Source organism: Mytilus trossulus, chromosome 3 (assembly GCF_036588685.1).
Source record: "Mytilus trossulus isolate FHL-02 chromosome 3, PNRI_Mtr1.1.1.hap1, whole genome shotgun sequence".
NCBI classification, from domain to species: domain Eukaryota; kingdom Metazoa; phylum Mollusca; class Bivalvia; order Mytilida; family Mytilidae; genus Mytilus; species Mytilus trossulus.
In genome coordinates, this window is record NC_086375.1 from 10,170,614 (window position 1) to 10,186,551 (window position 15,938).

General features: G+C 32.1%; 1 protein-coding gene and 1 long non-coding RNA gene across 3 annotated transcripts; one reads left to right on the top strand and one right to left on the bottom strand.

Moving 5' to 3' along the window:
- Positions 1-4,062: 4,062 nt before the first annotated feature.
- Positions 4,063-5,226, bottom strand: LOC134709222 (uncharacterized). The gene is made up of 3 exons (XR_010105926.1): positions 4,938-5,226; positions 4,551-4,628; positions 4,063-4,141 (listed from the first exon to the last, which is right to left on the bottom strand). It is a non-coding gene; the product is annotated as an uncharacterized LOC134709222 (long non-coding RNA).
- Positions 5,227-9,602: 4,376 nt separating this feature from the next.
- On the top strand, positions 9,603-13,396 carry LOC134710127 (uncharacterized). 2 transcript variants are annotated; one of them, XM_063570333.1, is made up of 2 exons: positions 9,603-9,645; positions 11,496-13,396. In XM_063570333.1, exon 2 carries the CDS (start codon positions 11,513-11,515, stop codon positions 13,223-13,225), a length of 1,713 nt encoding a protein of 570 aa, XP_063426403.1. In that variant the 5' UTR covers positions 9,603-9,645; positions 11,496-11,512; the 3' UTR covers positions 13,226-13,396. The 2 variants fall into 2 exon arrangements, with proteins under 2 accessions (XP_063426403.1, XP_063426405.1); XM_063570335.1 differs by lacking the exon at positions 9,603-9,645 and adding an exon at positions 9,784-9,859.
- The last annotated feature ends 2,542 nt before the right edge of the window (positions 13,397-15,938 follow it).

Genomic DNA, 15,938 nt, shown 5'->3' on the forward strand with positions numbered 1-15,938 from the left:
TCACACAAGTATCAAAATTTAAATCAATAATTCAATATAAGTGTTCCAGATACTGAACACCAAACTTCCTGTTTGAGAAAACTTTTCTGTAACAATGTTAATGGCAAGAATGTTCTTTTGTTGCTGAAAAATCTTCGTTTCTTAAACTTTGACAACAATCCATGATAACTGCAAAGTCAAGCATTGTTCCATTAAAACAGAGAGCAGAAACAAAAGAAATTGCATGGGGAAAACAGACAATGTATCATCTGTTATAAGTTTATTACTCAATCTGATCATAATAAAAGTTTAGAAGAAGTTAATATCTCCATTTAGTGTTTTATTTATATGGGTATTATTATTATTTAAATATATAGAGAGAGTTTAATTTTCCATGGTATGTTTTCTGTGGTTTAAACATTTTGATAGGCCCCTCCTAATTAAGTATTGTCTCCCTTTTTTTGTCTACAATGATATATATATTTTGGAGTCTCTCACACCGCCGGGTGCATAGTTTGTCGCTGCTTTTAAAACTCGCTGGTTGCCTTCGGATTTTGTCTCCTCTTTGGTCGGGTTGTTGTCTCTTATTAAACTTTCTGTTTCAGATTTCTTTTCTTTCACGATGTTAATGGTCAAATTTTTCAAATAATTCAATTGATCATTTCTTTTCTTACTAAAACATCATCATTTATTTAACTTTAAGACCAATTCATGATAACTTCTAACACAAACCAAGAAATCTTTGTTCAATTGAAACAAAAATAGAAACAAAAAAGATGATATCTTCATTTAGTGTTTTATTTTCGTGGGTATAATTATGATTTTAATATATTCAAAAAATTGTTTTGCCATGGTATGTTTTTTGTGGTTCTCACATTCTGATTGGTCCCTCCTAATCAAGTATCGTCTCCCTTTTTTGTCTAAATGTTGGAGTCTCACACGCCAGTGTCACAACAACACCAAACAAAAAAAAGGAAAGTTAAAGAAATCTTTTTGCAAATTAATTAATAAAGTGCAGATGCTATGTACATAGAGGCAACAGTAGTATACCGATGTTCAAAACTAATAAATCCATGGACAAAATACAAAATCGGGGTTACAAACTAAAACCGAGGGAAACGCATTAAATATAAGAGGAGAACAAACAACACAACACCGAAACGCAACACACACAGAAACGGACAAAGCATCAGACAAAATCCCACGAGAATAACAAATATAACATCAAAACCAAATACATGAATTTGGGATACACAAGTACCGTGCCACGTCTACAAACACATACAAATGATTTTCTTATAATGACATTAAAAGAAGAACATGCTCGTTCATAATTTACGATTTAAAAAAAAAAAAACATGTTTTTCATATATTATAGTTTGGTTTTGTGTTGTGCATTTGTGTCAACAACGATTGAGAGAAAAATATTAAGATATGAAGCCAACCTTGTTTTCATGAGTAACGTTGACTAGGATATATCAGATGAAGCAAAAGTTGGCCTTTATTTCAGTACATTTTTACAAAGAATACACCATATTAATTAACAAGGTAAAATTAAGAAGATAAAATCATACATTAAAATCTAGATATTTACGTGTATATTAGTAAATGAGAACTATAGTCATGGTCAGGTCAGGAATTTTAAAGAATTGCTATTAATACATCATTTCCTGTATTTACCTGATTCTCACCATAACGTATATGAGATATATCTAAGGTCATACTTGGAAAACCTAAACTGCAGTTTGAATATTTGTCAGAAAAAAGTGATGTTGATCTGTCGATATGCACATTCACAATGGCATTGAAACGCTAGTAGTATATGATTACAAAATGTATTCCAATATTTTTGATAATGTTCGTCTTCGTTATACAGTCAAAAATATTCTAAAATTCTAAGTTAGCAATATTGTACTTTCTCTCTGTCTTGTTTGTTTTGTTTTGTCTTTTTTCGTTTGTTGAACCAATGTGTAACTCCTTCAAGAGAGAAGAAAAGTTGCTATTGTTCAGTAACGAGGGCATCTTTATCAGACACATAGCTACTTTCAAAGATGATCCTTACGATATCTGCTATTTGATGAATAATACAGTGGCTGAATTCGGTAGATTAAACAAGACAGAATTAGTTGATGTACAAAGGAATACAATTATCAAAACAATAAAACTTTCTCATAGTTATCAAAGGTACCAGGATTATAATTTAGTACGCCAGACGCGCGTTTCGTCTACATTAGACTCATCAGTGACGCTCCAATCAAAATATCTATAAAGCTAAACAAGTACAAAGTTAAAGAGCATTAAAGATCCAAAATTCTAAAAGTTTTTGCCAAATACGGCTAAGGTAATCTATGCTTTGGATAAGAAATCCTTAGTTTTTCAAAAAGTTCAAAGTTTTCTATACAGGAAATTTATAAAAATGACCACATTATTGATATTCATGTCAACAACGAAGTGTTGACTACTGGGCTGGTGATCGAAACGTCCACCAGCAGTGGCATCGACCAAGTGGTGTAAATAATTATCAAAGGTATCATAATTGCTAGGAGTAGCAACTTACTGCCCGGTATGCCATCGGCATGTAGGGCAGCAACAAAGGTTCTCCATTTCTGTCTGTCTTTGGCCATCTTTTCTACTGTTCCCCATGTATTATTCATGGTCTTCAGTTCTCCTTCTACAGTACGTCTCCATGTGTTCTTTGGTCTACCTCGCTTACGTCTTCCTTCTGGAGTCCAATGTAGAGCTGTTCTAGTGATGGAATTTCTATCTCTTCTGATGACATGCCCAATCCATTTCCAACGCCTTCTCATTAATATTGTACCCATGCTATCTTGATGACACTGTCTTAAAAGGTCTTCATTTGATATTTTATTTGGCCAGAAAATATGTAGGATTCTTCTTCAGCTTTTCTTAGCAAGTGATGGTAAATTTTGGTCATCAGTAGTGAAGGGACCCATATTACTATTGTGAATCTGATTAACATGTCTCAAACAGTTTTAAATGCGTTTGGTTCTGATTGTATTTCGTTGTTTCAAGAAGGTATATATTGTACAAATTATAAGGACTGCAAAGTCTGCTACTTCAAAAGTAATGGCGAAACTCTGCGGACATTTGAACGCCAAGATATTGACGGGCCAGCAGGAATTACATTAGACATGCATGGCTTTATTTATTAAGCTTCTTATGAAAACGACAGCATTTTTGTAGTATGACCCGACGATAAAACCTGTAAAACAATACTATCAAAGGTTGATGGAATCACAGATCCTTGGACAATAGACATCGACAAACAGGAATGATTATAGTGTCTAGTCAAATAAGGGATGCTCAAACAGCATTCGTTTATAAAGTCCTAAATGTAATGTTTCTAAATCTTAAAAAAAAAAATGGTATAGATTTGCATAATATTAAACGATTACAAATGTATCACATCTTCTTTATGTAGGCATTCTCATATCAGACATGGTCCAGCCATTTTAAAAGGTTTAAGATGGAGTTCCAGAAAGTTACATAAAAAGGGGGTATAACCATATGTTCACATACAACAGCATTAATTAAGTTGTCAAAAAAGGACAGTGTTCTAACCCCGTGAAACAACCCTTCGGTCCGCAACTGTTTCGTTTTCTTAAAATAAACATATGTTTATTTGACATAAAATAAAGGATTGATATTTTAGTTCTTTAATTACATAGGCAATAGTATTTGAAACGGAAGTTTTTCATAATATTGTCATCCTTATTCTTTTATATGAATTGGTGATATAAATTGTAGTCTTTGAATGAGTTCGAAATACAATGTTTTGTTTTCCTGATTATTACGGTATAACGGTATTATTCGATAAAAAGATGCTTTTCATATTTTCCTTTTTGATAGAATGTAGAAAGGTGTGAGTGTACGTAAGAATGTAACATGTTGAAGTTTATTATTCACACAAGCCACAAAGAAGGTGCACAAGAGGTTCTTTAAAATAGGAACGGTTAAATCTAAAACTTAAAAATGGAAGAGTGTTCAGTAATGAAATTAAACAGTTGAAGAGACAAAAGCAACCGCCAAAATTGACTCCTGGAAAAAAAATTAAAGACAAGATGTAGACTCATCAAGTTGGGCGTAATAAACACTTGAGTTGGGTTCTATTGGTTTATTGTAGTAATCCTGAATAAACACCCTGTAACATATAGAATACACAATGAGTCACAATACATACGTTCAAAGAAAGATAACTCTAATCATTATCTCCATATTAATAAAATGAAATATAAATAATCCAAGTAGCTAACTTCAGTTCGAAATATACCATACTTTATAAAATATGTTTTACTACAAATCATAAGCATTTATACCAAAGTCTATTTCCGGTAACTGTTCAATATGCAATTCTACAGATATCAATAACACCTTGTGTCAATGATCATTATCTACAGTAATCGATTCTAGTACAATATTGTATTCGGAGATATTCGTAAAATAAACAATAACACATTACAAACACAGACAAGACACACATTAATTAAAACACATAGTAAAAATAGACAACACGTAAACAAATAAACATGTAAACACAGAACACATCTTACCGTGTATATAATACAAGGGCTGAGCAGTGCTCCTCTATAAAGTTACTGTACTCTATACTATACTTCACATACTGGAATCTGAATTTAAAGAAATATGACTTCATAAGTCTTAATGTCAAAAATAGTAAATAATATAGTTAAACTCAATGTAAGACAATATTCTATGCTGGAATCTAATAGCAGCCAAATATGAAAAATAATACAATAACTGTAACATTCTTTCTGTCTTGCAAATACCAACTTAAAGTAAAAATATGAACTCTTCCATACTCATGGGAATCAAAGTGGACTTTCATACACATTTTCATAACACATTCATATCTTTTATACCAAGATAAAAATATAGAAATAAATGCATCAAATACTAATGTAAAGAATATAACTGACCTGAATATAAAGAATGGTTTCCAGAATAAGAATAAATAGAATATATCAATCACAATCAAGTATAGTGTTCTCTGTGTAGAATTTGAAAAGAGTGCCTCAATATCAAAGGAGTTCACAGAGTAACCAATCGGAATAAAGAAATAGAAAACCCAGGATGTAAATACCAAAGTGAATAGAAAATCAAAGTACTGTCATACTGTATACTCTGTCAAAGTCAGTCAACAAGTCAGTGCATGAACAAATATATACAAATACTATTTATTAACATAAATGCTATAATCAAGCTGTACTACACAAGACATTTGAAATAACATACAAAACATGATTCGGACACACAAGGTGACCTGTAAGCATTAAATCACAAGCAGAGATCAGGAGTAATAAATATATAAAAAATGTGGTATGATTGCCAATTAGACAACTCTCCACAACAGACAAACATGACACAGAAATTAACAACTATAGATACCGTACGACCTTCAACAATACCTTGTATTCCTTACTGAAAACATAACTATTTATCTTACCAAAGATTCAGGTCAGACGATACACTTGCTTCCCTGCTTCTTATAAAACAAATTGATGCTACACTAATTTTCTTGTTTTGAAGGTATTGTAGAATATCAACTTTTAAAATTATTGACGAAGAAATAAAGGATCAGGAGAGCAGTTCCAAATAGCCATGCACCGACCATTTTTCTGTCAATAACAATAAGGAAATCTTTGTTAAATCATAACTGTATTGTTTTTATTTAAGTTTTTGTCTAAAGAAATCCAGAATCACCTTTCTTATTAATAACATACGTTATCTATAAATACGATCGTAGTGCAGGATAATAAAAGATATTAGAAAATAAAACATGATTTTTAACCCAAAAAAAACCCACACAAATACGGGTTTTATTTGACTGCAATATTTTAATACTTATTTCAGTTTTTTAAACGAACAAAACGAAACGAACGAACACAGCTCAGTAGAATTGATAAACAATTGATAGCGAGAATTTCTCGCTACATTGAGGACCTGTTGGTGACCTTCTGCTGATGTTTTTTCTTTGGTCGGGTTGTTGTCTCTTTGACACATTCCCCATTTCCATTCTCAATTCTAAAAATAATTTTTGTTTGTTGCTTTTTTTAAACTGCGATAGATACTTGAAAAATGGTATTTGGTTTTTCGCCGCTAAGAACGAGGCATTTTGGAGTAAGAAAATTTACTAGTAAACTAAGAGTTAGAAGAATGTGTCTAGGTAATGTGACATGTTATCATTACCTTGTTAACTAGCACGTTAAAAATCACTTGTTTTCTATGATGTGGTAGCATTTATTGTTTACAAAAAGTACTAAACAACCTTCAGATTCAAAATTACCTCGTGCTGAGTCACTAATAGTTACTTATGTTTAATTTCGAATTAACACAAGGGAGCAGAATCCTTAACATACTATTACTCTGGTAATAAGAATAATGTCTTATCTCTTAAATGGTATTTAAGATATTTCCGGGCTTGTATGTTCTATCATGATTGATTTCCTTGATAACTGCTCACAAAGAACTTATTGAACCAAGAGTTCCAAATGGCCTCATAAATTTTACGGACGCCATCACGAGTTGGTTGACCGTTATTTAATAACCGTTTAAAAAATGATATCGAATATGTTCCTTATAGGTCTTAACTACAATTCTTTACGTTTTCACGAATATGACATACCGAATAAGACTATTTACCAGATTTGTTATAACATGAGCAACACGACCGGTGCCACATGTGGATCAGGATCTGCTTAACCTCCTGATCACATAAAATCACCCCCGTTTTTGTTGGGGTTCGTGTTGTCTTCAGTTTTTTATGTTGTGTATTGTGTTCTATAATTTGTCTGGTTTTTTTTCCTTTTTTAGCCATGCCGTTTCAGTTTATTTTCGATCTATGAGTTTGACTGTCCCTCTGGTATCTTTCGCCCCTCTTTTTTTTTTTAACAAATTCAATGCATGATTAATTCCAGCAAGCTATGCTACTAGTATGTATGGGTCGTGTTTCATTTGTATTTACAGATGACTCGGTAATAACTATTCAGCTGTAAATTGCATAAACAGGCTTCTGATTTAGCCCTCAACAAAATTTAAACTAGCAATGGGACAAATAAAGTTGACAATAGTTTCCCGATATTCCAACTTCGAAATCAATTAGGAAGAGACAGTTCAAGTTAATAATTTAAAAAAACCTATGTCTATGAATCAAAAAAAGGAGTAAAAACGTGTCCATCGACAGAGAATGTGTCTCCACCTTTGCAAGTATCACCATTCAAAATGTCAAAACATTCAAAATAGAACAAAATATATTATATATCAGTTCAGACGACTATACTGGTATTTAAAAATCCAACATGGCAAAAACATGATGTAAGTGACTTGAGACATCGACATATCATATCGATCAATCAATTCGGATGGTGACCATAAAACTTGTGTAGTGTTATTTATAGCGCATCAGCTGCAGTCGTTCTTACTTATCATTCTATTGGGGCCAATTTGTGTAAGGCGTCCAAACATATTAATGACGCCTAAAAGGTGTGTATATGCGCCAGCGTAACTTTGTAAATGGTAGATGTTACGCCGTACGACGAAGAAGATGTTATGTTACTGCTGAGAAATAGGAAGTTGATAATTTGAAAGGCGCAATAATCATGTTTGTCATATATCCTTGTTTGGTTTGAAGTCGTCCATCTGCTTCGGTATTTATACATCCCATATGACGTGGCCGTGTACTTTTAAAACCCGCTATTATGTTATTGTTTTGAAAATACTTTGAACTTTTTTTACTCGCGTAGTGGTATTAACCATCTATAAGAATTCTTAAAAATTCTAAAGAACTTCTGGATAATTTGACATTTCTGTTTTTTTCTGAAATTAGTTCTAACGAAACTTTTATTTTTTTCCCTGTATACCACCATATTCCCATGTGAAATTATAATCTTGTAAATACTTTGAACGACAAAATTATGTTATATTTCTTCCTGTGTGACGTTTACATTTTGACGCCAAACACGCGACTCTACACTTAGAGTTGATGTGAATGAGGTCACAGCTAGGACTTCAAATATTTCAATCCTTTATGGATTGATTTAAATTACATAATTAAGTAAGCTTTGAATGTTGTTGTTAAATTTGATATATGCTTTTTGTGCTTGTTAGTTAAATAATTACTTGCCTTTGTTCTACTTGAGATTGTGACACAGTAATGACTGCTGTATCGTATTTTGACAATTTTATCTATTATGTCTGTTTTGTTCACACATTGTTGTAAATATAATGCGAATTGAAGAGACTGTCATACAAGTGAGATGTTTAGCGCTATAAAACCAGGTATAATCCACCATTTTCTACATTTCAAAATTACTATACCAAGTCCGGAATATGATAGTTGTTGTCCATTCGTTTGATGAGTTTGATCATTTGATCTTGCCATTTGATAAGGGATATTCAATTTTAAACTTTCCTCGGAGTTCAGTATTTTTGTGATTTTACTTTTTTCTTCAATATCTATTGATGAAAAGATCAAAATATGAAGCCAACCTTGGATTCGTAAGTATCTTTATTACTAAATTCCCTAGGATTTATCAGATGAAGCAATTATTGGTAAAGGCCTATATTTCAGTGCATGTTTACAATAAATACGTTTAATAAAATAACATGTAAAAAAGAAGATGTGGTATGATTGCCAAAGAGACAACTATCCACAAAAGACCAAACATTAACAACTAAAGGTCACCGTACGGCCTTCAACTATGAGCAAAGCCCATACCACATAGTCAGCTATAAAAGGCCCCTATAAGACAATGTAAAACAATTCAAACGAGAAAACTAACGGCCTTATGTATTTAAAAAAAATGAACGAAAAACAAATATGTAACACATAAACAAACGACAACCACTGAATTACAGGCTCCTGACTTGGGACAGGCACATACATAAATAATGTGGCGGGGTTAAACATGTTAGCGGGATCCCAACCCTCCCCCTAAACTGGGACAGTGGTATAACAGAAGATAAATTTTTATATTTTTAATCTAGATATTTAGGTATATAATAACTTATTAAAGTAACTTTCAAGACATTTTTTAAAGGATGTGCTATTAATAAACATTGCATAGCTACCTGATTATCAGTATAGCTTATAACTAATATAATACTAGTCAATTTTTAATTGAAGTTGGAATATTTTTCAGTAAAATGTTACGTTCATCTATAAATATGCATATTCACACTAGTATTGAAACGCTTTTGTTTGAAAAAGAAGTATTTGATTACAAAACGTATTTCAATTTTTTTTGATAATGTGTATTTTTTTATTTCTTAATTTTGCATTATACAGTCAAACAGAATTCAACATTCCAAGTCAGCAGTTTTGTGCTTTTCATCTTTGTTTTTTCTAAATCTATTTTACCAATGTGTTACTCTTTACTTTTCTTTCTATAACTATAAATCATTTATATGTTTGCTGTAATGGTCATGGTCATCGTACATGTGCATTGTATGTGTCAGAAGAGGAGTTGGTATGAAGACAAATTTAATTGCTTGATTATTGCAACACAATATTATTCAATATTTATTTACACAAGTATCTAAATTTAAATCAATAATTCTATATAAGTGTTCCAGATACTGGACATTTTACTTCCCGTTTGCGATTTCCGTTCTAGCACGATGTACATGGTAAGAATGTTCAAATATTTCAGTTGCACATTTTGTTTTATTTCTAAAAAAAAAAGCATTATTCATACAATTCTGGCAACATTTCACAATAAGGGACAGAAAAAAACAAGAAATCCTTGTTTCGTTAAAACAGAAAGTAAAACATGTATATAGAACCTCGGTGGTGGAAAACACACGAACCAGATAATGTTCAATTATTGCATTATTGCTTAAAGTAGGTTTTATCGGCACTAAGGGTTTAATTTTAAGGGATAATTATGATTTCGATAAAAAAAAACTTATAATTTGTAATAAAAACATTCTGCATTGAATGCCATATAAAAACCCAAACTATTATGTATTTAGCAAGGCTTTTCACCTCAAATTTGAATCCCTTATTATATGAATCTTTTCAATTAACTAAAACTTTGGATTCTAGTGGCTCCTATATATGGTTCACTTTTGCAAAAAAGTAATGTTTCTAAATCTAACATTGATATAGATAGACTAAAAACCTGTGATAACTTAAAACAATTAAACAATATTAAAAGCTATATTAAACCCCAAATAAACTCATACTACAACAACCTGTTGATGGATAAGTTGAAATCTATTGATGATAAAAGTAAATTAAATTTTTATAAAGGACTTGAGCCAAATCTTTTGATCAAACCTTACCTCTCTAACCCAAACTTTGAATTTAGAAAAATAATTACAAAACTTAGAATCAGTGACCATTCATTATTAATTGAAAAAGGAAGGCATTTTAAAATTCCTCGCGAAGAGAGACTTTGCAAAAAATGCCAAGTAATAGATGATGAGAAACATTTCTTAATTAATTGTTCTCATAATTTAAATATTAGATTAACATAATTGTATTAACAGAGAAAGTAATTCATTTGCTAATCTCACTGACAAAGTTATATATATACTTAACCCATCAACACCAACACAACTGAATAAACTAGGATCCGTTATAAAAAAAAGTCAATGGAACTGAGGACAGGGGACCCTTTGATATTTACCTGAATTTGTGTATATATTTTGAGTTACTTAGTTATTGTCTTTATTTGTTTTTGTTGTTGTTATATGTCACAAACTGTAAAGTTTATATGGCAACAAAACTTTGAATTTGAATTTGAATTTGAATTATTACACATATTCATGCGATTTCATTGGTTTTTTGTTTGTTGAAGTGGTATGATATCTTTAATTTAACAAATTTGATTGCCCCCATTTGATAAAGTGTTTCTCCTATTTTTGTCTACTACATATGAAAAAAGAGATTAACGTCGGAGTCACCCCCGTCAATTTTGTTTCCAACAAAAGATTTATCAAGATGACACCAAACTCTGAGACACCAAACCGGGTTTTTATACGTTTATTACCGTTATTGTTAAAGCGATGCAGAGTCATATCTCCTGAACGAAAATTTAGCTCATGCTAAACGGTTAAAGGTGTATTGCACAAAGCGACAAAAACTGCCATTCATGGAAAAGTAATGGATTACAACTCATAAACAGCAAAAGTTTAATAAAATTCATCAAAATTTGTTATTATTTTCAATACAGTATAGTATATATCAACAAAATAGAGAAACAAACCACTAATGTGGAGCCGTCTATTCGCCTTACAACACTGAACTAGTAACTGTGATAGTTTTGTAAATTTGGTAAACATTTTGAATTGGTTTACCTGCATCAATACATACCTACCTATAAATGCTTACACGTCTGAGTGTAAGCATCTCACATGCATTGAACAGTGTTTTTATTGACATGTTTGATTATTATGTTTGAAACTTGTATGACATTATTAATTGAATACTCAGAGTTTCCTATTTCCTTAAGAGATTTTTGCAAATATTTCAGAAATAAAGACAAAAACAATGGCCTCATCTGTCAAACAATTTTGTACCATTTGCCACGATGATGGAATCTCCAACTCAGCAGTCACATGGTGCACAGAATGTGAGATTTTCTTTTGTGAACCCTGTCAAAAACCTCACAGCAAGTCAAGATTGTCTAAGAACCATAAAACCATGTCTGCTGAAAATTACCAAAAGATACCTACATTCATACGAGAAATAAGTAGCCAATGCAAAGACCATAGGAAGAAGTTTGAACTATATTGTTCTTACCATGCCTGTCCATGTTGTGTTCAGTGCACCACAGATAAACACCAAAAATGTCACGACATGAAACCACTGTCAGATATCCTAAAGCAAGTTAAATCGTCTGCTTCAGTTCAACTTCTTGAAACAGATTTGAAGGATGTGAAGGAAAACTTAGATACAGCCATTAAGTACCTAAAAACAAGGATCAGTACCATCAATACTCAAAAAAAGAAAGCCATTGAGGAAATCCAGAAGACGAGGAAGTCGATAGCTGATTACTTAAACAAATTAGAACAAACCATACTCGATGACTTGGAGTTTAAACATTCGAAGCTGAAATTAAGCATGACGACTCTAGTAGAACAAATGGAACAGCGAGCCAGTAAGATGAAACAAATACAGAGTGAGTTTACTGAAATGACAAAACATGCAACTGAGTTACAAATGTATATTGGTCTAAGAGAAATTGAGAAAACAACTTCACAAACAGCAAAATATATTGAAGATTTAGAAAGTGGAGACAGCTTCTATGAAAAGAATCTAGAGGTTAAAATTTCATCTGCTCTTCGGTCAATATTAAAAGATGTAAAATCATTTGGGGATGTTAAGATGAATACCGCTTCATCTACTCTCCAAATAAAGACCGGAAGAAATTATCAAGCCCAGCATTTGGTTCCAAAAGGTCCAGGAATAGATCATATTAAGCTATCCTTCTCAAAAACACTCATAATTCCAGAAGATATGAGGACTTTGGAAATTAATGCCACTTTAATTCTACCAAATGGTAAGTTTGTAATACTTGATTCCAACAAAAGCCAACTATTGATGTTCAGCAATGAAGGCATCTTTATCAGAGAAATAGTTACGTTCACAGATGGTCCAAATGGTGCTTGCTTTGTAAGTCAAAATACAGTGGCTGTCACATTAGGCAATAGAAAACAGACAACATTAGTGGATATAGAAAAAAATGCAATCATTGAAAGAATTGAATTTCCTCATGAGTGTGAGGGTGTAGCAAGTGATGGTAAAACTTTGGTTATCAGCGAAGATGGTGGACAGATTACTACTGTTAATCTGAATGACAAGTCTCAAACAATCTTAGAAGTGATTGGGACTGATTGTATTTCATTGTTCCAAGGAAAAATATATTGTGCTGTTTACCTTGAAAGCAAAGTCTACTGCTACAAAATTACTGGTGAGCCGCTGTGGACATTTCAGCACCAATATATTGCCAAGCCAGCAGGAATTACATTAGACATGAATGGCTTTGTTTATATAGTTTCTAATGAAAACGAAAGCATTGTGGTAGTATCGCCCGATGGTAAAACATGTAAAAAAATACTATCAGAGGCTGATGGAATCGATGATCCGTGGGCAATAGACATTAACAGAGAAACAGGAATGATGATTGTGTCAAGTGAAATAAGTAATGATAGTGGTGCTAGTGGTGCAACCTATGAAACAGCTTTTGTTTATGAAATCTAAAATTAAATTCATAATCTTAATCAATAAAAGTTTATACATAAATGTGCATAATATGTTTAATCAACTTAGATTATATCAAATATATTACTAGGATACAGTCCTAATTAAGGCGTCTCCTTCTTTTTATCATAATAGCCATAAGGGAACTTCTTTACGGAAATACTGAATTAAATAGATTAGTATATGTGTAAAATAACTCATCATAGACACCAGGATTAAATTTGATATATACGCAAGTTGCGCGTTTCGTCTACAAAAGACTCATCAGCAACGATCGAATAAAAAAAATTTAAACAAGCTAAATTGTGTAATTTATCTTCATGTAGACATATCATTATTCAAAAGGGGTGTTAAAAGTAATTAAAATGAAAATAAAACTAAATGAAAACTAGTGTGTTCCAAGTTATCAATATTCGTTAAGAATGTTGCGAATTGGAAGCAAAGGATGCATGAATATATTACTTACATATTTTTATTTCTGAAACTGTATATTCAGTAATGGGCCGGTATCTTATACTGTAGAAAGGTGTAAGTGTAGAAATATGTCAAATTGAAAAGAAAACCATCTTCACACTAGCAAAATATCATGAAATAAAATTAAGTGGTTCCTTCAAACAAAAATGTCTGTATGTAAACAACAATAATCAAACACTGGTCAATACAATAGACAGCAGCAGCCACCAACATAAACACAGACGTTCAAACAAAGACAAATATAACAACAAACAACTAATTTTTAAGGCATAATATTTCAATCAGTTTAATTGAGGTCTGAAGCTGACGTGTCAGTAACTGCTAGTAGTCCTTTGTTTATTTATGTTGATCATTGTTATTTTGCTAAGTTTCTTCTGTTACATATCATACATCGGACTCGGACATTTCTTTAAACAGAGTTTTTCTGTGCATAATGCTGTGTGCTTGTTTAATCCACATGGTGTGCTAGAGATTAAGGGTTGAGATATTATAAAACATGTTTAACTTCGCCGCAATGTTAAGCTTATTCTAAGTTTGGAACCTCTAACCTTCGTAAGTCTTCTGGGTGTTTTTTATTATCAAATTTTGATTCAACTTTGTTCAGAGGTTATAGTGTAACGTCTTTTTTGCCGAACTATAATAGTTAACATAGTTATAACTGAAGCTTCGTGGCATTGTGATGTGTTCTGCTCTTTGGTATAAAGTAAAATCACAAAAATACTGAACTCAGAGGAAAATCAATTTGGAAAGTCCATAATCACATGGCAAAATCAAAAAAACAAAACGCATAAAAAACGAATGGACAAGAACTGTCATATGCCTGACTTGGTACAGGCATTTTCAAATGTAGAAAATGGTGGATTAAACCTGGTTCTATAGCGCTAACCCTCTCACTTTAATAACAGTCTCATCAAATTCCGTTACATTTATATGATGCGTTAAATAAACAGTCACAATTAATAAAATAGTCAAAATATGGGTACATCAGTCATCATCGTATAACAATTTAGCAGGACACAAAAACATCTACTATCTACGAACACATGGATTGAGTTGAGTGTCTGACGTCAGAAAAATTATATACGTCACATAAATTTGTCGTTCAATGTGCAGACAATAGTTATCAAAAGTACCAGGATTATAAACAATTTTAAAATTTACATAGGCAATGAGCGCAGACAGGGTTAAAAAATCAAAAGTATGTAAGAATAAATTACAGAAATCAAACTTGTCCAAAAGTTATACATATACATGGTATGGTTGTCTTCTCTCTGACGTATTATCTGGTTTCAACTTCTAATCCATGGTATAGGCACACAATGTGGTATCATAAGCTTACAAATACAAAGATAAGGAATAATAACTTCTTCTTTTTTGTTTTGTTCTTATTTGTTCTTTTTATTTCATTTTTTTCTTTCCCATTTAAAGTCATGGGACTCGCAAGAGTAGCAAGGCGAATTGCTTTGAAAGGATAATAGTCTGCTGTTATGCATGTATAACCATGCGGATTTATAATCAGTCAAAGATTAAAAATCAGAAAAAGGCCATAATAGAATAAATAAACTCATCATAGATACCAGGACTAAATTTGTTATATACGCCAGGCTAGCGTTTCGTCTACAAAAGACTCATCAGTGACGCTCGAATCCAATTAGTTAAAGAGGCCAAATAAAGTACGAAGTGGAAGAGCATTGAGGACCAAATTACAGTCATACGACTATGCTTGTATCAATAAAAAAGAACCGAGAAATATATCGCTAGTGAATTCAGACACCGACACATTGTATTGGTCAGACAATTCGTGATGGTGACCGTTAAATCTTTTATGTAGTATCAGTCGTTCTTCTAGTTCATAGCTCTGAAAGACCAATATTCGTGAGAATGGCACACCAATATTAACGAAGTCTGCAAATTGTGAACATGTACCAGTGTAATGTATTTCCCTATATAAGTAAACGCGATGAAGCAGCGAACATATTACTGCTGAGAAAGAGAAGTTAACAATCATAATAAAGTTCAAATCGTCACGTTTGTCATAGATTCTAATCTGGTATTGAGTAGTCTAAATATCTCCATATTGACCGGGGAAAGATCAAATCATGAGACAAACCTTCTACTTTCGATAGAATACGATACAGTTACAGCCATTGAAAAAGTGGTGTAGACGATATTGGCTGTTTTATTAAGCCGGTTAGTCTTCATGTTCTGCCATGTTTTAGATCTAATTATTTTGCTCTCG